The sequence below is a fragment of the Rana temporaria genome, chromosome 2, assembly GCF_905171775.1.
Source record: "Rana temporaria chromosome 2, aRanTem1.1, whole genome shotgun sequence".
NCBI classification, from domain to species: Eukaryota; Metazoa; Chordata; class Amphibia; order Anura; family Ranidae; genus Rana; species Rana temporaria.
The window spans coordinates 115423023-115448783 of record NC_053490.1 but is presented as its reverse complement, the minus strand read 5'-3'; the positions used below and the strand labels follow the sequence as shown (position 1 = coordinate 115448783).

Here is a 25761-nt window from a genome sequence, read left to right as displayed (position 1 = left end):
CCCCCTGGGAGGAGCGGCACAAAGGAAAGGTTTTAACACTTTAAGTGCTGTTAAATTCTGCCTAAACTCTCCTGGTAGGAAGAAGCATAACCCTAATGTCAAAGAAGGCTGTGTCTGTCTATGAACGCAGAGAAATGGATTTTACGGTGAAGAGAAAAAGGAAAGCTCAAAAGCCTGTAGGAGAAGCTTCGAGATGCAGTGTGCATGAGCCCCTAAACCCAGTTTGTTTTTAAAAGACAATTGTGCTTTGACAGTAAAAACTTAGGAGGAAAAAAAAAAAAAAAAAAAAAAAAAACAATATTCTACACAGAAAAAAAAAAAAAAAAAAAACACAACAGACTTTTGTACCCTTTAAATCAGCTTTATTCTTCTAAATCTGTTATTAAATATTTCATAGCACCTTGGCAATGTCCAGAATAGAATACAAATACATGTATACATTTAAAGCATGAACCCTACTTCACAATTTTAAATTAAAATAAGCTGAAAAAAAAAAGAAAAAAAAAAAAAAAAAAAAAATGCATGTTCATTTTGACTAAAAAGCCCCATATATAACTGACAAGATGCCAAGGCAAGTTAGAATTACCGGGTAAAAAGTTGTTACAATTTTTCAGTTCGGCCAAAGTTTTGCAAAGATGAATTTTGAGTATAGTTCAGATTTAAACATGAGCAGCTCTTTAAGTGCCAAAAAGTCCATTTTTATTTTTAAGTGTTTCTCAGGTAAACGAAGTTCAAAATCATGTTCCAGATTGAGGATACAAATATTGTCATGAATTCCTTGATTATCCACATTTAAATTATACAAGTCGACAATTGAATGGTACCATAGTATAGAAAGCCCTGACACAATATACAAAACAAAGCCAGATTAATGAAATCACACACGGTTACCAGAATAAAACTAAAAAGGGATAATTAGGGCAAGGTGAAGAAAAAAAAAAAAAAAAAAAGAAGCATTGCAAATAAAATACATAAAAACAAAAGCAATCACCTAGTGCATATGCAACAAATGATGCACTATACAACATTACTGGGGGTAAAACTAACCTTCTTAAAATGCTGAAGTGTGTGATTTGTGTTTTAGCAGATCATAATCCAACAATAAATTTGAGCAAACAGGAATGTTACACCACACCATTTTAGATGCATAATATACTTGTATGCCTAGAACTTTGCAATGCAAAATTTATTAGTGGTAGTAGTACAAAGAATAAAGTTAATGAAAAAAGCGAACACAAAAAACCCTGGAGAAAAAAGAAAATCAGCTCCTGAAACATGCAAGTCAAAAAATCTATCAAATAGATTATGATTGCTATGAACAAAGCTGTAGGGTTAGGCAAGTATTGCAAGGTTTGGTTAAAAGGAGATGCTTTAAGTTACAAGATTGCCTACAACAGAACTGACAACAGTATAGTCTGATATCTGAAATTTGCCTGAGAATATACATATTATGTGGAGAATATGACAGAATGCAGCCAGCCAAATGAAGGCTGTGTGCTTGTCATGCAACATACTGCATTTGTAGTTCATATACAAATCTAAATATTTCACAGCCTTAGTTATACTTTTATAGCCCCAGTCCACACACGAGGAGAGAAAAGAAAATACCTACAAGGGCACCAAAACATCTTGCACAGGAAATTTAAATACTTTTTTTTTTTTATGGAAAAGTCCTAACGTAGCGTTTATACTGAAAAAGCAAAAACGCTTCCACACATTTTAATTATTTCTGTACATGAACTATAAGTCTGAAAAACAAAAAAAATGCTATACACACAAAGCATCCTCTCAAATTCACATATCAACTTACATTATAGGATTTCTGCAAGTCACAATCAATGATAATTTATTTTACATCTAAAAAAAAAAAAAAAATTAAACATACAATACATACTCAAGTCCCATTTCAAAATCATATGGTCAAAAGCACTGCATCAATATGTTCGGATTTCCACTAGAACAAGATACAGAGACCAAGATATGTTAAATGATAACTGTACCAAGATCAGAGTAGGCCCAGCATGTCTTCATGTAAAGATGAATGACAACTAGTACACTTAGACATGCATTTGCTATGACAAATGCAAATGGTCAGCAAAGTTAAAATGAGTAATCTAGATGGATTAGGGCAGGGATGGCGAACCTTGGAACCTTTGATGTTTTGGACTACATTGCCCATGATTCTCATGCACTCTGCAGTGTAGTTGAGCATAATGGGAAATGTAGTTCCAAAACATCTGGGGTGCCAAGGATCACCCTCATTGAATTAGGGAATAGAAGATACTCATACCAGCTACACTATACAGCTAAATTGTTAGGATACCGCTTTAAACGTGAAGGTGGATATTCTACACACCATTAACTGCATCAGTATTGTTACTGTATACAGCCACTAATCGCTTTGCTAAACTGGTGTTTTTCCAGTTTCAATACTGCACACCCCAACAGCCATCACTACTAACCTACAAATCATAGGATTTCAAGTGATATTTAGGCCTACTTACAAGGTTTTACAAACACAGCAGCATATGGTCATATGCCATTAACAGTCACAATTGTTACAAAACATACAGTCTCCGATGTTATCCAGGTGTGCAAGATCGTCAAGAAGCTGCCCGCATAGCAAAATCTTTAAACACTCACATACTGCACATGGTATATACTATGAAGCACGTGTTCACTCCAAGCTGCGTAGCTGACTTTTTCATTACTAAAACCACCCGTGGTTAATAGAGTTGGTGAAAAACCTAATGGAGAAAATGTCAAATGCCACCCAATAGTACACAACTGATCAAATGATTAAACACTTGTGTGCACTTTATCGCAGTTTCTTGCTACGGGAGAGAGCCATTTCTCCCCATCAGCAATCTTTAGTGACGGGTCACAAGCAATTTTAGCAACACAGCTGCTAAACCCGTGCAGCCCAGGCCCCAGTTGTCAGTAAATAAGCAGCATTATACGTTCAGGCATTAATTTAGTGTATACATAATGTAGAACACAAAACAAGATCCAGGTCAGAAAGACCGCTACAGTCTTTGTGGCAAATTTGCTGCATTAGAACTGTAAGGTTGTGGTGTATACATGTGCAGATCCTAAAATTGTGGCAAATTCTAGCTTCTTTTATAATACAGCTGAAAAATTCCTGCAATAGCAGAGTTAATATATTAAAGGAGAAGTATGGTTCTGTACTCTTGTGACCTGTTTTCAGAGGATAGCGGACTAAAGTCTGTTGTCATTACTCATTACTTTGCAATCCGCTGAGAGCCTGAGCCAGCCCAGTGCTCCAGTGAGCCGGTGACTGAAATTCACAGCTCTCTGCTCAGAGCCAAGGGGGAGAACTGAGCGATCAGCATAGTTTGATCGCCGAATTCTCACAGGAGAGCCAGAGGGGGGGCAGATGCAGCAATGGATCAATGCTGCACCCACCTAGGCGAGTATAAATATATTTAATATATTTTGAAACTTGATACTTTTAACCTCTCTAGTAGTTTGTTTCCTACCTACCCTCCATCAGGCTCTTTTGCCATTGAACACTGTTGGATGTGTCAGATGCCTGTGCCCATCATTGCAGACTGTGGTGCTGTCCTCCAAGGTCAACAGTTATACCATTACTGAGTCCTGAAAGTCACATAGGTATCAGGCAGATGGATCCAAAGAGGAAGACACATACCAGTTTTATAGAGGCTGCAATGCTAAAATACAAAAGGTATGAAGCACAGCCTGCTACAGAGAAGAGTACATCATCTCTTTCTACGGCAAGGAAACATCAGCTGGGTGTTTTTTTTTTAAAGCGACTGCCACTTTCAATGCTACACTGAAAACCTTGAATCTTTTAAACCTATAAAGTTTTTAGTTTTCCAGGCTTTTCTAAAAGTAATTGACTTTAGGCAAATGGACCCTTGAAAATCACCTGCTCCAAAATTAGTTAACAGCAAATTAAGTAAAATTGACATTACAAAAGGAAGTTCATCAAAATGAAAAAAAAAAAAAAACACTTATGAACTCCTAGCATTAAATTTGCTGAGAAGATGAAAACATGTAGGGCAAGCTTTAAAATGTAACTATTTCAGTGTAATTATGTCTACCAAAAAGCGTAAGCTTTTACAGCGCTAAACTCATTTAGGTAAACAAATCAGACTACTACTTTATAATCTTGTACTAGGGTAGGAAAAAAAAAAAAAAGTACATTTATCAATGATAAACAATTATATCAGTCACGCCAATGAGAACCATATGAATTCATAGGTCAGTTATGCATAGCCCTTTCTGAAACAAGACATACACATAGTTTGGATTGATAGATTTACAGTTGTGGCTGAATCATGCACAAGATGGGAAAAAAATTAAATTAAGAAAAAAAAAAAAAATTACTGATGCACATGCCTTTGCTTTAACTAAGCATTTTTGCCATCTTTCAAAGCTTTTTTCCCCCTAAAGATAGTGAAAATGCTTAGAGAAATTTTAGTAAGGTCAAAAGACAAACTAATATTTCAAGCTAACTGACATTACATATAATCTGTACATTCAGGTTTATAATTTGTGACGAAAACAGTATCTGGCCACAGTTACACACTGACCAGACTCCGCATCCATGATTTTAACTTCAAGGCCAAAATGGCATACACATACTACCAGCAAAGCCTTAAATAGATTAAAAAAGTAATTTTAAATTTCTATATTTTTTATATTTTTTTTTTTAACATCTATTTTTCAAAAATATTTTCTTTAACCCTCTTTAGAAGGGTCTTCTAGGTTTATGTCACAACCCTGAAACTGACATATGGCAGGTAATTTCTGCAACGTAAAATATTAAAGATGAAAAAAAAAAAAAAAAAACAGAAAAAAAAAAAAAAGACATACTGATATATGCTTTTTTTTTCAAATCGCATCTGGAACTCACTATCACCTCAAATCCATTATGTCCGAGATGAATTTTGGATTCCATTATGTCCATATTGTGTTACACATTTAATGACCATTTCCAATTTCAGTCTTTGCTGTCATCAGTCCAGTTAGAAATTTTAAATTAAAGACAAGAAGTTTTTACTTTGGTGATCTGGGTGGCACATATTGCTCCTTGCCATTACGCCGTGTTGCTCCCTGAGGTGAAGACCTGCGCACAAACGGTCGTCTCTGTTCCCTGATTTTCCCTGCACCTCCTCTCTGGGTTCCATTGTTGCGATATCCAGGGGAATCTTTGACTTTTCCTTCAAGCTTCTCATGGGGCTTTTCAGTGTTTTTCTCTGGAGTAGTGCTTTCTTCATTTTTGGCAGGTGGTGCTATGTTGGAGCGAAGCTCACGAAGTGGCTGAACTGGAGCAAGCTCCTTAGGAGGTCTCTGACAAACTTCAGCATAACTTAATTTACGTGGTTCCTTAAAAAAAAAAAGGGGGGGGGGGGCAGTGGTTAATAAATTCTGTAATTCAACATTGAGACTATTATCCAATACGATTCTTTAAGACTGTGGGCTCAAGTCATTTAAAAATATCACATGAGATAAGTGAATAACTTGACAATTTTCCCCAATTATCATGCGATGCTGAAAATGTCAACCATCACCTTCTTAAATCTCAAAAAGCTTGGTAAATAACTCCTAAAACTATTCGTCAGTTCTCATAAAAAAAAAAAAAAAAAAAATTCCAGCCCAGGCAAATGCTGCCATTTCTGACCTACATGTAAAAATGTTTTGCTAGCGACACTAGAGAATAAAATTGCAATCATTGCAATTTGTTCTGTCCCAGTATTTGCGCAGCAATTTTTCAAATGCAATTTTTCGGGGAAAATACACAAATGCAAAAAATTATTTAACCAATTTTTTTGGGTAGAACAAAGAGGTTACGACAAGTAGATAAACATGTCAGGTTTTAAAGTTGCACACTCATAGAATGGCGCCAAACTTTGGTACTTAAACTCCATAGGCTACGCTTTTACCTTTTGTACAGGTTACCAGTTTAGAGTCAGAGGTGGTCTAGTGCTAGCATTATTGCCCTCTAATGTTCGCAGTGATACCTCATACGTGGTGCTCATTTCATTTAAATATGCAGGGGCAACCTACGTATGCGTTAGTTTCTGCGTGCAAGTACAAGGACACTTTAAAAAATTGTTTTAATTTTTACACTTTCACTTTTATTCCCATTACAAGAAACATAGCCAGAAGTGAAGCAAGGGTCATAAAAATAGCTGGGGAAAATTAGGACCTGTGCCGCCCGCTAGCAGTGTATGTACTGTTAGTGGGTGGCAAATGGTTAAACTGAGAATAAGGAACACGCCTAAAAGCATTACACCCATGCCAGATACAAGAGTAGTCTGAGCTACAGGGGTGACCCGAGAGGCCAAAAGACCCATCTGGATGTGTAAACAGCCCCTCCACTTGTAGAAATAGGAGAGCACCTTTAACAGCAGATGTAAAAGTAGAGGATGGGGCAGGGTGGGACTCCTACAAACACCTCATACCTCCTTTGAAGCAGTGCACTCCAGCCACCCGAGACATTGTTAATCACATGGTCAAGAGCAGATCTGAAAAGGATTATCCTCAAGGAGTTACTGGATCAAAATGATACTGCTGTCTCATCAGCATCTTAAAGTGGAGGTTCCATCAAAAAAACAATTTTGCTTTAAACTGTAGCTTACGACTAAAAAAGAAAAAAAAATATATAAATATTTTTTTTTTTACTCATCTGGAAATGCCTGTTGCTATGCGGTCCCACAAAATCTGCCTTTGAAACCACCTAGGATTCTGACATCTTCCTCTAATGCTCCTGGGAAATGTGTGTCATTTCCCAGGATGCAGTGCGCTGTCCAATTATCACTCCCCATCCAAGACTTCGAGGAAGTAAATGCCTGTAGGCTTCACAATGCCCACAAGCAAAAGGACAACGGTGTAGATAGTTTTATAAACTATCTTTTTTGAATATCTATGCGGATCGGCGGCGGATTGTAAAATAGTAAGTGACCAGATTTATATTATAAAAACGCAGGATGAAAGGACATACATTTAAAAAATGCTAATTGTGGTTGGAACTCCGCTTTAATTACAGAGTCGGCGTACCCTGTGAATTTTTAGGGGCATCAGACCAAGACAAGTTTATATGCTTATAACAAGCCATCACAACTAGAGTGCAAGGATCCAGGCACCTGCACCGATTCGGAAAATGAGGCTCTACCATTGTGCTGGAAAAGTTTAAAGGAATCTCAACCATTCCAATGTGGTTTGGCAGAATCATTTCACAAACACAGGATAGAAAGCCATACCAGTTCATTCAAATCTCAGTCCGTGAAAGCCCTAAAAGGTGAGCATGCCAACTGCCCACTTGTCTGCCTGCTCAGGTTGATCACTGATGCATCTATGGTGGCAGAAGACCACCAATTCCATAAACTATCAAAAAGCGCCGACACTCGGGTCTGGGCCAGGACCATGTGTTAGGAAGGTCTGCAGGAGCTCTAAACAAACACAAGGTTTCAGACCGCAAGCTTATGCTCCAGGTTCAGGAGAGTCTCCAGTACATCTGCAAGGTTTGAAACAACACTGTGTAAATCTGAGTCGGTTGTAGGCAACTGGTTACTGGAGATAGACTGCTGAAACTCAATCTTATTTTGCACTAAGCCAGTCCAGCTTAGTGCGTTCAGACAGAATTTGCACAAAGGAGGTCCATGGCTGTGGGCCTTAACTGAGCTAAGAGATTGACGAGAAAGATCCTATAACAGAGATCCCAGATTGTGGGCATCTGCTCCTCCTGGCGATGCCCAGAAAAATTACAGAACCATTATGGGTTGAGGTCTGTCCTCTGAAAACATGTCTTGACTGCAGTCATAATGCAAGACCAATGCAGGACAAGGTCTAAATTACCAAAACTCAGGCAGTTGGTAGCCAATAACTGTAGGCAGGTAGTGGCAACAGAGTGAAGATCAGATCTTTATGCTTCTTCAAGGAACACTAGTGGCAGAGGGATTATTTGTTCGTAAGACTGAATGAAAAGTGTGAAACACCAATGGATGACCTTGCTCAATCCATCAGCCCTAACCCTCAGCGTGGTGAACCAGCGGTAGTGAAAAATGGGAAAAGGCACCCAATGGTTCAATAGTGAGGCAGCTCCTGATGCTTCAGACTGGAGTTACACACCAAGTGATTCTTCAGAGGCAGGGTCTCGTCAGAGGCTGTGCTACAGTTCCAGACTCGAAACACTCCATGACCAATTCTGTACACAAAGGTCTGGAAAGCCCCTTCGTACAGAACCCAAAGACCACAAGTTACATGCCAGCCTAGCCATTAGGGGGTGTTGAAAATAAGCGGTGCATCGCTATGTAGCCTTAAACGATTCTGCAACTATGCAGAGAACGGATGCATCATGACAACATCATCCAGGGACATATTGGGTCCCTTGGCTCATCCTCTGATCCAGGGACACTAGGCTGTCAGGGCCCCTTACCTCTTGGGGCACGGACCGGCCATCCTCATGCTGAATGCACACCCTGCCAGGAGCAGATGCAATCTCAAAATAGCACAGCCAACTGACTGGGCCCCTGAGTGCTCTCATTCCCCCGGGGATGGCCTGGCCCTGCCAGGGGAGCAGCAGGAGAATGGCAGAGAGGAGGAAGGCCAGAATGACACCAGTTCATCAGGCCTGACCTCCATGACCTCAAGAGCCTGCAGAACAGCCCCCCCCCCCCACACAGGACCATGGCCCGCCACCCCATATGGACTGCTTAAGGAGGCCCTGGCCCCTGCAACATGCATATCATATGCTACAAGTCTGAGCTAGCTCCAAACTCCTGACATCATGAGGCTCATCACCCGGAGTCAGGACCTGTCCGAGCCTTACTTCATCCACAACTGGCTGCAGCTCTGCTTCCTGGTTAGTCAGGGCACAACGGGTCCCAGCATCCCCCCCGCTGTAATCGGGGGGGGGGGGGACGACGACGACAACTACAAGGCCCAGCATTCTTTGTCCTTACCAGGGCCTACTACACTTCAACTGGGGGAGTACAGGGTCCAGTATTTCCTCTGTGCCAACCATGGCTTGCTACACTGCAACTGGAGCTACTACTAGGACCCACAGGTCTCCCAGTAATCCTCCACTAATCGTGGCCTAGTACACCGCAACTGGGGGGGTTACAAGGCTCAGCCTTTCCATCTGTGTCCTGACCAGGGCCTGCTAATGCTATACTACAACTGGGGAGACCACAAGGCCCAGCATTTCTCCTCTTCTGGCCAAGGCCTAACACACGGCAACTGTGGGGACAAGGTCCTGCATTCTTTGTCCTAACCAGGGCCTGCTACACCACAGCTGAGGAATTTTATGAAAACCATGTTCAGTAATCGTGATATCGAATTGTTGACAGGATAGTTGTAATCGAATCGCGAGACCAGTGAAGATGCGCATCTCTCTACTAGACATGAACATTCTGTCCAGCAGGGTCTAGAAACAGCCTTTAAGGCTAGTGCTGAGAAGCTGCTGATCCAGGAAGCCATGTAAATAAACAGCTCAAGCAGTGATGTATCAAGGAAACTTCAAGTCATTGAGGAAAACACCCGCAACCTAGCAAAAATCTTGATTAAAGTCACCAAAAGGAAAAAATACTATAGAGCTAGAAGGCTAGCAAAAATCAAGACGCCAGTAGCACTGAAGAAAACATCCAACCTGCCAGGACTGTAGCAAAAAACTAACCCATGCTGGGGAAGAGGGGATCAACAGAGGTTGGTTCAGACTATTGGCCAGTGTCCCAAACTTCTGTAATCGGCATAACAAATGTTTCTGAATTCTTGTGTCCCTCTTTGGACGATTGAGAGATTGGAACTCTAAGGCCTTGTACACACGATAGGATAGCCAGAGAACAACAGTCTGAAGGACTGTTTTCATTAGTCCAAACCGATCGCGAGTAGGCCCCATAGGTTAGTTAACCTTGGGTTAAAAAAATGAGAACTTGCTTTAAAATGTAACTAATGGACAGGTCAAAACCGATCGTTGGTATGCAAAAGCATCGGTTAAAAACCCACGCATGCTCAGAATCAAATCGACACATGCTTGGAAGCATTGAACTTCGTTTTTTTCAGCACGTCGTGTTTTACGTCACCGCGTTCTGACAGGATTGTTTTTTAACTGATGGTGTGTACTAGGGGTGTCAAATTTAATCGCTGCATCGGTGTCCCCGATGTGGCAACAATCCATGCGACCGTAATAATCAATGTTTAGCCCCAGCCCCTCCCGGGAGAGTGCTCCGTTCAGATGGTACCATTTTTCACAGCGCTCATGTGACTGCCCGGCCCGCCTCTCTCCTCATACGACTCACGTCTCTCCTGGCGTCAGCCCCGCCCACTAACTATCAGATCAGTAGAAAGGTGGGAGGGGCCGACGCCAGGAGAGACGCAAGAGCAGAGTGGACAATTCAGCTGCGAAGAGTTTGAAGAAAACCAGCAGTGAGCTCAGAGTCACCTTAGTAGAAGCGTACTCCGGAAACTCTGCCCCTATGAAACAGAGCTTGGCCAATCACATGGGAGGAAAATTAGCAAGTCACATGTTCCTCCATAGCTAGAAGCTACAGATTCTTCAGTGTCAGTGGCTGATCTGAATTATAGGGGTGTGAATCAAATGCAAGTATGTGCTGCTGGAGAGAAGGGCAAAAATGACAACCTTTTGAGTCACTCTACATGGGCAAAGCACAGGTAAGCTTGAAGATGCACACACAAAACAGTTGCAAACATTACCATTTGTTTTTTTGTGCTTTTAAAATGTGACATTACTGCCCAAGCAGCTGAAGCTTTCTGTACTGTTGCTAGTGGCCTTGTTTTTAAAGGATTTTGCACAGAAAATAACACTTTGCTGAATGGCATAATTGTTGCCATAGTGGATTTGTAATTTACCACGATCTGCATGCAAAAGCAAACATGACCTCTCCCAAAGTGCTTTGTATCTTGTCCTGAAAACAGAATATTTTTGGTGGCATTATAGCCAGCCTGAAACGCCATTGACAGCAGATGCCTTCAGCACTTAGTGTTTGTCTGTGCACAAACCACTCAGCCTGTTAGTTAAATAAATCATAGCTTCACGCATTGAGTGCTGAAGTTCCCACCAGCCTTGTCTTGTGGCTGACACAGCAAGAGTATGGGAGGTCCTTCAGACCGTTGTCCTCTGGCTATCCTATCGTGTGTACAACGCCTTAGTTTTTATTGCTGCATGTGTCCATGTGTTAACGGTTATCGAAACTAAAAGAACCAAATTTTGGGTTGACACAAGAATAGGAATAGAAGGTAACATTTCCAATGAGGACACTGGTTCTGGTGACACCAAGATTCCCATCACTGGAAGGATTCCCTCACTTCCTGTTTGGTCTATGGAACAGGAAGTGAGGAACTATCCCTAAAGAGACAGGAGGCAAAAAACCTGACAAAGGTTAAATCCCTCTCTTGCTCATCTAAAATTAAAGGCTTGTCTTTTGTAAAACTTTTAAATAGTGCTTTTATGAATGGATAGCTTTGTTCTGCACATATTTTCAGTTATGAGGGACTTAAAATAAATACATTATGAGGGACTAAATACATAAGCTTTATGTCTTCCACAGCCCATTACTGCATTAACCACTTGACCGCCCACTGTATATGTAAGTCGTTTTTTTAAAGATGGATATCTCGGTAACGGCAGCAGCTGCTACAAAACCGAGATATCCATCTCTTCAGTGAGTGGTCCTGTAAACGATAACGGCAGATTTGCCATTATCGGTGGCGGGAGAGGCCCCCCCCCCCGCCGGTAGCGGCAGAGGCGATCGGGTCCTGCTGCCTGCTGTGTGGGGATGCGAGCGAGGGCAAGATGGCCCCCACCCATAGCATTGCTGGGCGGAAGTGACGTCAAAACGTCAGTCCCGCCAATGCGTTTGAGACATTTTTTTTGTTGTAATTTAAAAAAAGACAAAATTTCAATTTTTTTTTTTTTTGCATTAATATGAGATCTGAGGTCTTTTTGACACCAGATCTCATATTTAAGAGGACCTGTCATGCTTTTTTCCATTACAAGGGATGTTTACATTGCTTGTAATAGGAATAAAAGTGAAACATTTTTTATTTTAGTGTAATAAATTATAATATAAAAATAAATGAGAACAAAAAATTTTTTTTTTTAAAGCGCCCTGTCAGATGAGCTCGCGCGCAGAAGCGAATGCATACGCGAGTAGCGCCCGTATATGAAAACGGTGTTCAAACCACACAAGTGAGGTATCGCCACGATCGTTCGAGCGAGAGCAATAATTCTAGCCCTAGACCTCCTTTGTAGCTCAAAAAATGCAACCTATAGAATTTATTAAATGTCGCCTATCGAGATTTTTACGGGTAAAAGTTTGACGCCATGCCACGAGCGGGCGCAATTTTTAAGCATGACATGTTGGATATCATTTTACTCGGCGTAACATCTTTCACAATATGTAAAAAAATCGGGCCAAATTTATTGTTGTCTTTTTTTAATTCAAAAAGGTTTTTTTCCCCAAAAAAGTGCGCTTGCAAGACCGCTGCGCAAATACGGTGTGACAAAAAGTATTGCAATGACCGCCATTTTATTCTCTAGGGTGTTAGGAAAATAAAATCTATATTGTTTGGGGGTTTTAAGTAATTTTCTAGCCAAAAAAACGGTTTTAGTCTTGTAAACACCAAATCTAAAAAGCATCTTGCGTCCTTAAGTGGTTAATAAAGGCTGCCAGAAAAATAAAAAGGATTCCCAGAGTAATGGATGTCGAGAAATTACAAAAGAAAAATCAGTATGGTAAGTGACAAATTAAAACAGAGGCCCTTACCTGCATGCACTGAACAGGAGACACACTTGCTATAGGTGCAGTTGTGGTAAGTTTGGGTGGTTTTGCAGAAGTAGCATTGCACACTGGTAATACTGCCGATGTCTGGCTGGCAACATCTTTGTGACAAGAAATTTCTGTAGCCTTCTTCTCATTGGGATTACTAAATAAAAAAAACAGTAAAGAAAAACAAAATTAAATTGCATGTCTATAGCCATCTCCGAAAAGTAACCATCCCAAAACTCTTGCTACCATGCAATGATAAAGGAAACTTCAATAAAAAGGAGTATAAAGCCCTCAGATCTCATAATCTTGCAATCATTGGAGGGAACACTAGTCATATTCTGAGCAAAGCAAGAAAAAGGGGGGAGGGGGAGGGGAGTGATTAAGATGGGGCAAGAGAAAGAGGAGAATGGGGATAAGATAAGACAAACTCAGATTGTGACTGCATGTCCCTTTTTCCTCTAAGCGCGATACTTAATCATCACAGGGCTAAACATCCACACCCAAACTTAATTCCTGCAAAATTTTATGTGGCCTCAATTAACTAATTCACACCGTGCCAGTCAAAAGAAAAACATTTCAAGAAATCGAACCCCCAGTGCTCAAGGCAGGTCTACGTCAGAGAACTGGTTACCCAAAGTCGACTTGGACATTGAGACTTTCCGGAGTCTATGGTCAATGCAGGAAAATATAGCACAGAGTCAGCAGGAAGAATCAATGTGAGCTGTTGGGAGAGCACAGATTGATGCTTATGGAAATGTAGATTTCACACATGACTCCAGGGGATCAGTTCTCTGCAATGGAGCAGAGCAGGCAGTGCAGATATTCATCAGTTTAGGTTTCCCAGCAGACAAGTTCTCTGCAATGGAACAGTGTTGAGTGGCATAGGCAGCAGAAGCTAAGTATTCAGTCTCTTCTTCACAGGTATGTGTTTTGCGGAAAGGAATTTATAATGTGAAGGTGCAGGACATAATGGTTGACGGTTTTACCATTTCCAACCCTACCCCCCTTGGGTCAGGAAATTATGCGCCTAGAACGCCTAAAGGTGCTACTTGGATATTGGGTGATCAGTATGTGGTCAGACTGTAAAAGTCTTACATGTGATATCACCAAACTCAAGAGTCGCAGAATGCATGTTTGGGTGTAATTTTTGTTATGTACATGCCATGTGTTAGAAATATCCAATAAAAATGGACAACATTGTGTAAAAAATTAATTCCACGTTTTTCAAAAACTTGTGAAAAAAAAAAAGGATTTTTGTACTCACCGTAAAATCCATTTCTCTGAGTTCATAGACGGACACAGTCTTCATTGACCTTAGGGTTATGCTTCTTCCTACCAGGAGATTTAGGCAGAATTCTACAGCACTTAAGGTGTTAAAAACCTTTCCTTCATGCCGCTCCTCCCAGGGGGCGTGGCTCCCCCAGGCATAACCCACACCCTGCTCTAGCAGCCTCAGTTCGTAACAAGCAGTACAAACAAAGGAGGGGTGGGTACTGTGTCAGTCTATGAACTCAGAGAAATGGATTTTACGGTGAGTACAAAAATCCTTTCTCTTTCGTTCATAGACGGACACAGTCTTCATTGACCTTAGGGACGTCCCCAAGCAGTGTCAAAAAATTCGAGGGGTGGGAAAAATAACACAGCTAAAACAGGTTACACCCCAAACAAAAACCGGAGTTACTCAACGGAGGAACTCCAACCTTAAACTGCCGCCTGTAACACCCTGCGGCCGAAGGAGGCATCAGAAGATGCACTCACATCCACCTTATAAAACTTTGAAAAAGTGTGGACCGACGACCAGGTCGCAGCCTTACACACCTGTAACACAGAGGCTTGGTGTCGGAAAGCCCAAGAGGCAACGATCGCCCTGGTCGAATGCGCCGTGACCCGAAAGGGGGGCGCCCGCCCCTTCAGGGCATAGGCCTGAAGCACAATCCATCGGAACCACCTAGGAACGGTGGCCGACAAGACTGCCAGGCCCTCTTGTAGGGCCAGCCACCGACACGAACAGTGAGCCCGACTTCCGGAACGGAACCGTAACATCTAAGTACACTCGTAGGGCCCGAACCACATCCAGAGGATGCAAAGTGGCCTCCTCTTGGCATTTCGGCCGAGGACATAAGGATGGAAGAACAATGTCGACATCCAAGTGAAAAGCCGAAACGACCTTAGGGAGAAAAAACGGCTGCGGCCGCAGCACCACCCCATCCTTACGGATGACCAAGTAGGGAGCCTTGCAAGACCAGGCCGCCAGAACAGACAGACACCCGTCTGATTGAGGTAATTGCTACCAGAAATAAAATCTCCTTTTGTGACAACAAACAAAAAACCTCCCGAATGTCCTCAAAGGGAGCATCCCGAAGCACTGAAAGGACTAAATTCAAGTCCCATGGGGGTAATGGAGGGCGCACCGGAGGGGCCACCTGCCAGACCCCCTGACCCAACGTACGCACCCAGGAGTGCGATGCCAAGGGTCGCTGCAAGTAAAAACAGCCAGAGCAGAAATCTGGCTCCTAACCGTACGCAAGGCGAGAGCCTGAACCACTCCCTGCAGCAGAATCCTGTACACAAGTGCCAGTTCATCTCCCCACACACAGAGAAGAAGGCCTTCCATGTATGAGGAAAAAACCTACGTGAGGTAGACTTCCGTGCAGGCAGCACGGTAGAGACCACCGAGCCCAATAGGCCTCGGTCCTTAAGCCCCTGGTTCTCAACAGCCACGCCGCTAAGGCCAGTGGCTGTGAAACAGGGTGGAAGATCGGAACCTGGAACAGAAAATCAATTCCCAGGGGAAGACGCTAGGGGGCGTCTGCGACCAGACGCACCTGGTCCGCGTACCAGAAGCGACGCAGCCAATCTGGGGCAATCAGGACCGATAGAATCCCTACAGCTTCCACTCTGCGCAGCAGGCGAGGAAGAAGCTTCCGAGGAGGGAAGGTGTAAAGTAGGCGACAGTGACCCCAAGGAGCCACCAACGAGCCTGACGCGTCCACCCACGGGTCCTTAAACTTGGCCACGAACCGTGGCACCTACCGATAAAGACGGGACGCTAGAAGGTCCACGCCCGGAGTGCCCCACTTTCGGCACAGACCCCAAAACACCTGTGGGTGGAGAGACCACTCTCCTTGGCCCAGTGCAGTGCGAGTAGTCGGCTAGCCAATTCCGTATTCCCGGAATGTACCAGGCCGATAGAGCCGGAACGGACCCTTCGGCTCACCGAAAGGATGTGCGCGACCCCCGTTGCTGCAACAGAACGGAGCATTGCTCAGAGCTCCAGAACGTTGATCAGTAGGCAGGACTCCACCTGAGTCCAGTGCCCCTGGGCTGACTGGGTGCCCCAAGCGCCCCTCCCCAACCGGAGAGGCTGGCATCCGTCGTGACCACTGTCCAGTGGCCTGCAGAAAAAGGACTTTCCGGCCCGAAGCACCGGAAACGCCAGCCACCACACCAGGGGAGACATGATCAGATGACTCAATTGAATCTGGTAATCCAGAGATGACGGAAGCTAGTCCCATCGTGACAGCAGTTCCCTCCGTAGTACCCTGGCGTGGAATTGGGCATACGGAACCGCCTCGAAAGAGGCTACCAACTGACCCAGAACCTTCCTGCAGAATCGCAGAGATGACCGCTTCTGGGTCGGCAACTGCTGCACAGCAGATAGCAGAGTCTGACGTTTTTCCGTTCGGAGAAAAACACTCCCGGCCCGGAGGAATCCAGGACTAGTCCCAGGTATTGCAGTCCCTGAGACGGAATCAACCCTGATTACAGGACAATCCAGAAACCAGCCGAACACTCGGAGAGCCTGACACGTGATAGACACGTCTCCACCAATGCAGAGCTCGAAGAAGCTCGTAGGAGAATGTCGGCCAGAAATCCCATAACAAACCCCCGCTGTCACAGCCAGGCCAGTATCGGGACGAGCACCTTGGCGAAAACCCGCCGAATAGGAAGGACACCAATTGAAAATGGTCCCCCCCCCCGACCGCAAAGCACAGATTGTCCGGTGGTTTGAGGATATGCAGGTACACGTTCATGACATCCAAGGATGCCAGAAAATCCCCCTGATGGAGTGCTACTATTACCAAGCAAATCAACACCACCTAAAAAGTTTGCACCTTGACAAAACAAACAAGGGACTTGAGGCCCAGGATTGACCGGGCCCCATCCTCCGTGGGGACACAAACAGAATGGAGTAAAAACCCAGAGACCGTTCCAATGAGGGAACTGGCACAATCACTCCCCTGACCAGAAGATCCTGGACAGCCCCTGTCAGAGTCAACCGGCGAACCGGAGGAGGCCAGAAGCCGGAGGGAAAAAACCTGTTTGGCAGACGAGAGAAACTCAATCTTGTACCCCAAGGAAAACACTTCGCAACGCGAAGCCAGTCTCCCACCCGAGACATGGGCGGGAGCAGACCTTCAGGCGGAAGCAGGTATGTTCGAAGACTTGTTAGGCATGCGGTATCAGGTGCAATGCTGCCCCGCAGCAGGGATTCAAGCACCATGTAGACCTACCCCCACCGCACAGGGTGAGCGAAAAAACGCTCGGAGGTAGGCAAGGAGGGTCCTTGCACAGGGCGAGGTCCCTAGCCCTTCACAGACTGTGGGAACAGCATGCGCTTACCACCCGTGGCATCCTCAATGATGCCATTCAGGGAAGTCCCAAAAGGACCGTTCACCCTTAACGGCCATCACCATGGCCACCTTAGAGGTCCTTCTTCCAGCTCCTGCAGCAGGAGCTTCGCCCTTTTAGTCGGGGCCTGACCAGGGCCCCGGCCAGAGCCAGCCTCACCGCCGAACCCACCGTGAATAGGGAGCGGGCCACGGCCTACACTCTCCTATCAGTGGGATCCTGAAATGCAGGATCTCCTTCCACAGGCAACGTGGTGGCCTTGCGCAGTCTGGACACAGGGGGGTCCACTGGCGGAGGAGAGACCTACTTTTTTTTTTTTAAAGCCCCCCCCAAGGGGGTAACGGGTTGCAAAGTTTGACAAACTTTTTGCGGTGCATCCCATTACTTGTATAACATATTGTCCAAATAAGGAACACAAGGAAACACTTCAGCGGTGCATGGTAGTCTGCTGGTACTGACACGGAAGTGTCTCCGCCACGTCATCAATTTTTAGAGTCTCACGCACCGCAGAAACAAGAGCTCCAACAAATTCTTGCCAGCAACTGACTGCAGCAGAGTCATCCTCACTAACCATAAGGGTTAAACCCGCAGCCTCTGACATAACAGAACCAGAAAAAAACAGCGATTCTGTCATCCCCAGAAGCAGGCTCAGGGAGGGGGCGCTTTGTTACCCCCCATCCGGGCACTAGCTGCTTCAAACCTGGCAAGAAACCCAGGACAGCCAACATAACAGATGTGGCAGGGGAAGGGGCGTTAAGGGTTAACTCAGGCATAGCTTGAGAGGGAGACCTGGCTCAGGTTCCATAATGTCAGCGCTGAGTCACCCACCCTGCAAGGCAGGACAAAAGAAAAAACCCACTGGTCACCTCCTTGCTGCTATTGCAGAGCATGGGGGCCCCTGGTATTCACCACCCCACCCAGCTGCAGAGGGAGCTGAAAAAACCTGAGGTGTGCTCTGATGTGCTGGCTGTGATGTGTGTCACCTCAAGGAAGATTCACAGCGTTTCACAGCACTAAAACTGTTACAGCACTAAAACTGGTAGAAGAGACCAGAGGCCTAAAAAACTGTTACAGCACTAAAACTGTACAAGATACCAGAGGCTGTGCTGTGTCCGTCAGCGTTACCAAGGAGATTTCCAAGATGGCCGCTGTCTGGGGTAAAAATTACCTCATAGAACACAGCAGCACTGGCTGTGCTTTGTCAACTCAGGGAAGAATCACAGCGTTACCAAGGAGATTTCCAAGATGGCCGCCGTCTGAGGTAAAAATCAACTCATAGAACACAGCAGCACCCCCCATAGTAACAACACAGTCCAACAACACACAGGCCCCAGTGGTAATAAAGAAAACCCAGGAGGCCCCCCTTCACAGCCACTACCCAGTCAGGGGAAGGAGGGAGAGGAAGGGGAGAGAGGAAAGCAGGGCAGACCCTCAGTCAACCTCCCCAGGGAAAACACCAGCCAGACCACTTACCTGAGTAAGGGGCCACTACTTACCCGTCCTGCGACTACCCGGCTGGAGGTATCCCAGACAGAACCAACGTCCGTAAACGGCATGGCTGTCGGCCAGACACACTGTGACAAAGCCATAGAGACCGGTCATATGTGTGCCCTAGAACCGAAGTTCCCCGGCCGCCCCTGGAGCAACGGGGCCTGTCGTGGACGTCCCAAAGCTGAGCTGAGGGCCGGCACACGCTCGAAGGCCGAACATGGGGGGACTACAAGGGTCGAGGACCAAGCCTGTCACCCAGTCGGCTGTTGATGGAAGAATCGCAGGATTCAAAAATGCAGGAACAAAATAAAAAAGCGAGAAAAATCGCAAGAAAAAAACTCCAGAGTCCAGGAACTCCAGAGAGAGCCTGACCTCCTGTCGTTAGGCAGAAAACAAACTGAGGCTGCTAGAGCAGGGTGTGGGTTATGCCTGGGTGAGCCACGCCCCCTGGGAGGAGCGGCATGAAGGAAAGGTTAACACCTTAAGTGCTGTAGAATTCTGCCTAAATCTCCTGGTAGGAAGAAGCATAACCCTAAGGTCAATGAAGACTGTGTCCGTCTATGAACGAAAGAGAAAAAACTGTTAAACATGTGACTCAATGCTTAAGAATATACGTTGGGCGTTTACTTTCCAAAATGGGGTAATTTTATGGGAGTTTCCATTGTCCTGGTGCCCCTGGGCCTTTAAAAGTGTGACAAGTAGTCAGGAATTAGATGTGTAATTTATGCTCCTAGAATGCCTGGAGGTGCTACTTGGATGTTGAGCCTCTGTGTGGCTAGGCTGTGTAAAAATCTCACATGTGGCATCGCCATACTTAGGACGAGTAGCAATTTGTGTTTTTGGGTGCAATTGCATGTATGCCCATGCTGTGTGTGAGAAACCATGACAATTTTATATAAAATTAAAATATTTTCTTAATTTTCCCCCAATAAATTGTGGGAAAGAATTTACGACTTCAAAAAACTCACGATGTGTCGTACTAAATACCTTTGTCTAGTTTCTAAGGGGTCGTTTGGGGAGTATTTGTACTGTCCTGACATTTCAGGGCCTCAAGAAAATGATAGGCAGTCAGTACATCCGGTGTGATCACTTTTCAATGATTTGGTACCAGGGCTTGTAGACCAACTTTCACTCAAATATCCACTAATTTAGGAACAAAGATGTGAAGCAGTATAAATGTGTTAAAATTTGTGAAGAAAAGTTTTCAAAATGTTATACCAAAAAAGGTTTCTTTAAAATGTTTGCTTCAATAGCAAAAAACCCAGTGGTGATTAAATACCACCAGAAGAAAGCTATGTGAAAAAAGGACACAGATTTAATATGGGCACAATGCTACATGCCTGTGCGATTGTCATTCACAGTGAGCACTGAAAGCTTAAAAATTGGTCTGGGCAGGAAGGGGGTGATGGTGCCCTGTATTGAAGTGGTTAACACTTGATCTAAACTAAAAAAAATGTATTCAAAGAATACACAGAGGCAGTGGTTTTTAAAAGCATGGACAAGGCCAAAACCTGTCCTTTCAGAGTGCTTAAAGCGGGAGTTCACCCAATTCCTTTTTTTTTTTTTTCCCCTTAGATTCCTGCTCGTTTTGTCTAGGGGAATCGGCTATTTGTTTTAAAATATGATCCGTATTTACCCGTTTTCGAGATGCATCTTCTTCCGTCGCTTCCGGGTATGGGTCTTCGGGAGCGGGCGTTCCTTCTTGATTGACAGTCTTCCGAGAGGACAGTCTTCCGAGAGGCTTCCGACGGTCGCATCCATCGCGTCACTCGTAGCCGAACGTCGGTGCGGCTCTATACTGCGCCTGCGCACAGACGTTCGGCTCCTTTCGGAAAATCGTGACGCGATGGATGCGACCGTCGGAAGCCTCTCGGAAGACTGTCAATCAAGGAGGAACGCCCAGTCCCGCAGCCCATACCCGGAAGCGGCGGAGAAGATGCATCTCGTAAACGGGTAAGTACGGATCATATTTTAAAACAAATAGCCGATTCCCCTAGACAAAATGAGCATGAAGCGAAGGGGAAAATGTGTAAGGTATGGGTGAACCTCCGCTTTAAGGCCAAGTTCTGGTGAAGTTTTGAGTGCAGAAGTCCAGAATGAAAGGCACAGAATAATGTCTAGGATTAAAGCCCCTGTGTTCACACCATAGGATTTCCCACTAAGTTTGTTCTGAAGGTTGACCTGTCCCCACGTACAGACGTATTGGACGCAGGTTGTCTGTTTCCTCCATGACAATATGGGTTCCCCTGTGGTGCTGGACCCTAAGCTATGTATTTTGGGGCTACTGCCAGATGTGGAGGTGGACAAATACAAACACAATATTTATCTTTGAAACATTATTCTTGGCACGTAAGGTGATGGCTCGGGGATGAATGCAGAACCCCCCCACACCCACACTTCGGCACTGGAAAAAAGGCAGTTAATGACACCTTGCCCTTTAAGAAGCTGATCTACACACACACAGGGGGTGCACCCAAAAATATTCCAAGATCTGGGACAGATGAATGGAGGATAGGGAAACATGTGTTTAAGTGTTCTGTGCCTGGTGCATGATTCCTATGTATCTGGGGCATACCTTGTTAATATAATATACTTGTGTATGTATTTTGGTTGTCCAACCATACGGAAAACAGACTAAATGTAACTGAATGACTTGTAAACTGTGCTTTACATCAATAAAATAGTCCCCCCCCCCCCCCCCCCAGTAAAAAAAAGATTGTTCTGGAGTGGGCTTTCAGCAAGGTAGGGGAAAAAAAGTAGAGGCCACTCTGGTAGCTTGTTGAATCTGTAGGCCAGGACATCCACATCCAGGGTGCCCCACCTAGCATATCAAGTGCTGAAGGTGTCATTCCCTTTGGTCCGGGCAGTGACAGATAGCTTTCGAACCATGAACAGGTTTGTATAGAATCCTTTGAACCTGTCCTGTAGGGGTACTGGCACAAAAAATGATTCAGGGCATTCTGCAAATCAATATCATTGGGCAGATTTTGGTTGATTTGAAAAAAGGGATGAGGTGGTAGCATTTGTGAACCAATTTTGTACCCCACTGAAATGGACATCCCACTGGGATGTCTGACCCAGAGGGAAGAAAACAGACATACCTCGCTCTTAGAATTGAGGGGGCCCCTTTGAGAGGAGGGCTTTGGGGAACACTTGGTGGGCTTTGTAGGTTTTGTCGAAAATTTGACAGCATTGATGAGTTTTAAGTTTTGAAAAAAGGTAGGGGTGTTTGGAATTTTCAGCTGTGAAAGAAAAACACTTGCATCTGAGACATCTTTATGACTTTTTCAAGTGTCTTACCAAAGATGTCCTTCAAAAAGGCATGTGTGTGGTGTTTTACAGTCAGCCTTTGACCCACAAGATTTTGAACGTTTAAATGGAGATTAGGGCAGAAGTCACCTGCACAGTCATAGCACCTTGAAAACAAGGTGTCGACTGATAATTGCCCTAGCCATTAAATGCAATTTGACAGAAATTGCAGTAATAGTTGGATGCAGAGCTGGGCCTGTTAATGTAGAGAGTCTTTAAGAGAGTGTCTTAAACTTAATTCAAAAGATTCTGCAGTTAGGAACATCTTTAATTAGTACAGTAAGATGTTTAAGACTAAGGAGGCGGGACATACTACCGGAAAATACTTTTTAAAAACTTTCCACTGAATAGTGTTAGGCAATGTTTTTCCGGAGGGTTGAAAATCTGTTACTATTTGTCATAGGTGGTGTTTTTATTTGTTCAAGAAAAGGGAAATGTCAGGTGTATAGGTGTCTCGGAGTTAGAAATCTTCTTGCAGCCTCCTCCAATGCTTCCTCTGGGTCGTCTTCACTGCCTTTTAGGTCTGCTTTGTCTAGGCTGGGAATATCAGGATCTCTGGTAGACAGGGTGGAGTTGGAGGAGTCTTTGCAGCACTGAATAGCAAGAGCTGTATTAAAGAGATTTGTTGTCCAAGGAATTGACCTTGGGCAGGAAGCTTATTACATGGTGTTAAAAAATCAGGTCCTGCTCTGTTGCACAGTCAACTCCAAATTTGAGTGTTGTGTGGGACTTCAGCAGAGCAATGCAAGACCAAGGAGTACAGCCCATCTTGTTGTGAAGTACTCGTGATGAAAGAGCTGAAGGAAGCACCTTGTTGAAATGTGCAACCTGCGGTAAGATGCAACTCTTACGGTTAAGAGCAATTGCTCCATAAGGAGGGTCTATGAATAATCACCCGTGCCCCGTACTACACAATTGTAAAACACTATTGTATGCAAAAGCTGGGCCAGAAGTCAAAAGAAATTGACTATACTGGAGTGCTAGCACCGGTGCCTGTTAAATCAGCCCATTGTTGACAAGAAAGTTGGGATTTCACAAGTCTCAATATAACAATTACCCATAGATTCATCCAACTACCCTCCAAGCAGTGACACACTTGACTTACCTTGGAGGAGCTGGAAGTGGGGTAACATCCTCTGCAGTACTGTGCACAGAGCATGTAACTGGCTGCTGAAGAGTGATTTTTGAAGGTTCATCCTGAGTATGAGAAGACCTATTTGGAGGCAATTCTTTATTCTCCTATAAGAACATAAATAAAGCAATTACTGGATAGCATAAAATTCATACTAGTCACCACAACCTTTAAAAAATTGTCAGTCACCTATAATTTATTTTAGTAACAGACAAACAAGGCTGAACAAACTGTATGTCTGTCTTTATCCATGGTCTTGAGGTGCATCTTAAAGTGCCACAGCAATTATGAGGATTCTCCCCACTTTTTTAAACGTTTCAGTCCCCATCCACACATGCCTTGGCAGATGTATGCCATCGAATAATACCATTATTTTCTGAGAAAGCCCTTTTACCCCTGTGCATTCTCTGAAAACAAAAAGGTGCAGACAAAAACAAAAAAAAACAAAAAAAACACAAACTTGTTCTTCACTACTCAAAAAGATAAAAATACATTTTGACACAATTATTTATACCCAAGTCATAATGAGCAACTATAGGTAACAGTCTGCAAAGCAGTGGAGAGGTATTCAGGCAAACAGAACATCCCGTAAGACCATACTAACTTTTTCTTTGCAAATTCCTTTCACAACATCAGACATCCTGCTTTCAAGTACCAGCTCTCCAGGTGTGCTTGCTATACTTCCAGGCAGGGGAGGAAAATTGGATGCTAGCAAGTCAAACTTTGGTGTCGGTGCTATCTCTTCCATTGTAGTCAAAGGGTGCTGAAATTAATAATAAATGTTTATCAGACCAAAATTATTCAGTACAAATTACACAGTAAAGAATTACAGCCCTCAGATCTCATAATCTTGCGATCATTGAGAAGACTGAACAAGCATGATCTGAGTGAAAGGTAAGTGATGAGAAAGTAAAAGATAGAAGAAATGAGTGAAGGAAAAGGATAAGCTCAGACTTCTGAATGTTCAGCCCTATTCCCTCTAAGCGCGATACTTGATCATCACTGGGCCATAAAATAAAAAGAATGTACCTACTTCTGTAGTACAGCAAAAGCCATTCAATGCTATATGAACATTTGTATAGAGGGTATAAGATCTTATATCAAGGAAGGGGGAAAAAAAAAATTGCACATTAAAAAAAAAAAGGGGGAATCCTGTTTTGGTAACCAGCCCCAAGAGAATATGGATTTTTACACCATCTCTTTAGGCCAGGGGTCTTCAAACTACGGCCCTCCAGTTCAGGAACTACAATTCCCACCATGCCTAGTTATGTCTGAATGTCAGTTTTACAATGCCTCGCGGTGTGTGTAGTTCCACAACAGCTGGAGGGCCGTAAATTGGGGATCCCTGCTTTAAGCGCTGCAGTACCCGCTTCAGTACACTGTGCAGACCAATTTTCAGATTTGAGCGCCGTCACATTTTGAATGCCAATTAATGTTTTATCCTTTTGAGACAGCTTTCATTTGGTGGTATATCAACTGTGAAACTTCCGCTCATAAGATTACCCCCCCCCCCCTCCAGTCTCACAACTGGCACCCTTTCGGTGGGGAGACCGGTATCCTTTCCCACTTCCAGGTGTCCGGGCCGTGGCTCCCTCCCCCGGGGCCACTAGGAGAAACACTGCTTTAAAGAGAAAAAAAAAAGGTTGAAGAAAAAAAACGTGCTGGGTGGAGGGTTATTCTGGAGCTGGGCTACACATTTTTGTTAGCCAGTGTGCAAGGCTAATGTAGATAGAAGTACAAGACAAAAGTGTCTGAATCACTGTCCCCTTAATGGATGCCAAAGAAATGCATTTGTTTTAGCAGTGCAAGTCATTCTGGACACAGTGGGTCACTATATTCCCCACTAAAACCAATGATGGGGCATAGTTTATGCCCACTGACACCAAGGCATTTTTTAATCCCAATGGCTACAGTCTGGCCCCCCAAAGCCTGAAGGACAATAAACTATTTTTCATGAGAAAGTTTGGAGACCCCTGTTGTAAACCGTGTATTCAATGTTGAAACCTATCATACATTCTTCACTTAAAATGGGCAAAGGTATGAATCAAAGTCAGACACCAACAAAAAAACATGTTAAACTATAACTTACGGTGGTGCGGTCATCATCTCTTCGTCTTCTGCCTCTGAAGGCACTTCTTCTGTAAAACGAAAATAAAACATGTTCCAAAAATATGAGATTCTTTGTAAAATTTACACAAACAAAATACTAAGACTTGCAAATCTCAAACCAATATTTTATTCACAATAGAAGAGAGAAACTATATCAAATATTTAAACTGAGAAAATGTACCATCTTAAGAATAGAATAAGCTAATCGACTGACAGCAGTACCAACTCGGTACTGGGCAACAAAAAGCTGGTAACAAAGTGGCACTAACAAGGAAGAGCAGAAGAACATTTTGCAACCAATTTAAGAAGTCC

At 43.9% G+C, this 25761-nt stretch overlaps 1 protein-coding gene across 2 annotated transcripts in view; it reads right to left on the bottom strand.

The window, feature by feature from the left end:
• Positions 1-345: 345 nt before the first annotated feature.
• Positions 346-25761, bottom strand: part of LARP4 (La ribonucleoprotein 4) — an 80726-nt gene continuing 55310 nt past the window's right edge. For both annotated transcript variants that reach the window (XM_040340805.1, XM_040340804.1), the window contains exons 12-16: positions 25430-25478; positions 23945-24103; positions 23314-23447; positions 12774-12933; positions 346-5373 (exon numbers count right to left, since the gene is read on the bottom strand). In XM_040340805.1, coding sequence (XP_040196739.1) covers positions 5044-5373; positions 12774-12933; positions 23314-23447; positions 23945-24103; positions 25430-25478 — 832 coding nt within the window. In that variant the 3' untranslated portion in view covers positions 346-5043. The remainder of the gene's footprint in view (positions 5374-12773; positions 12934-23313; positions 23448-23944; positions 24104-25429; positions 25479-25761) is intronic.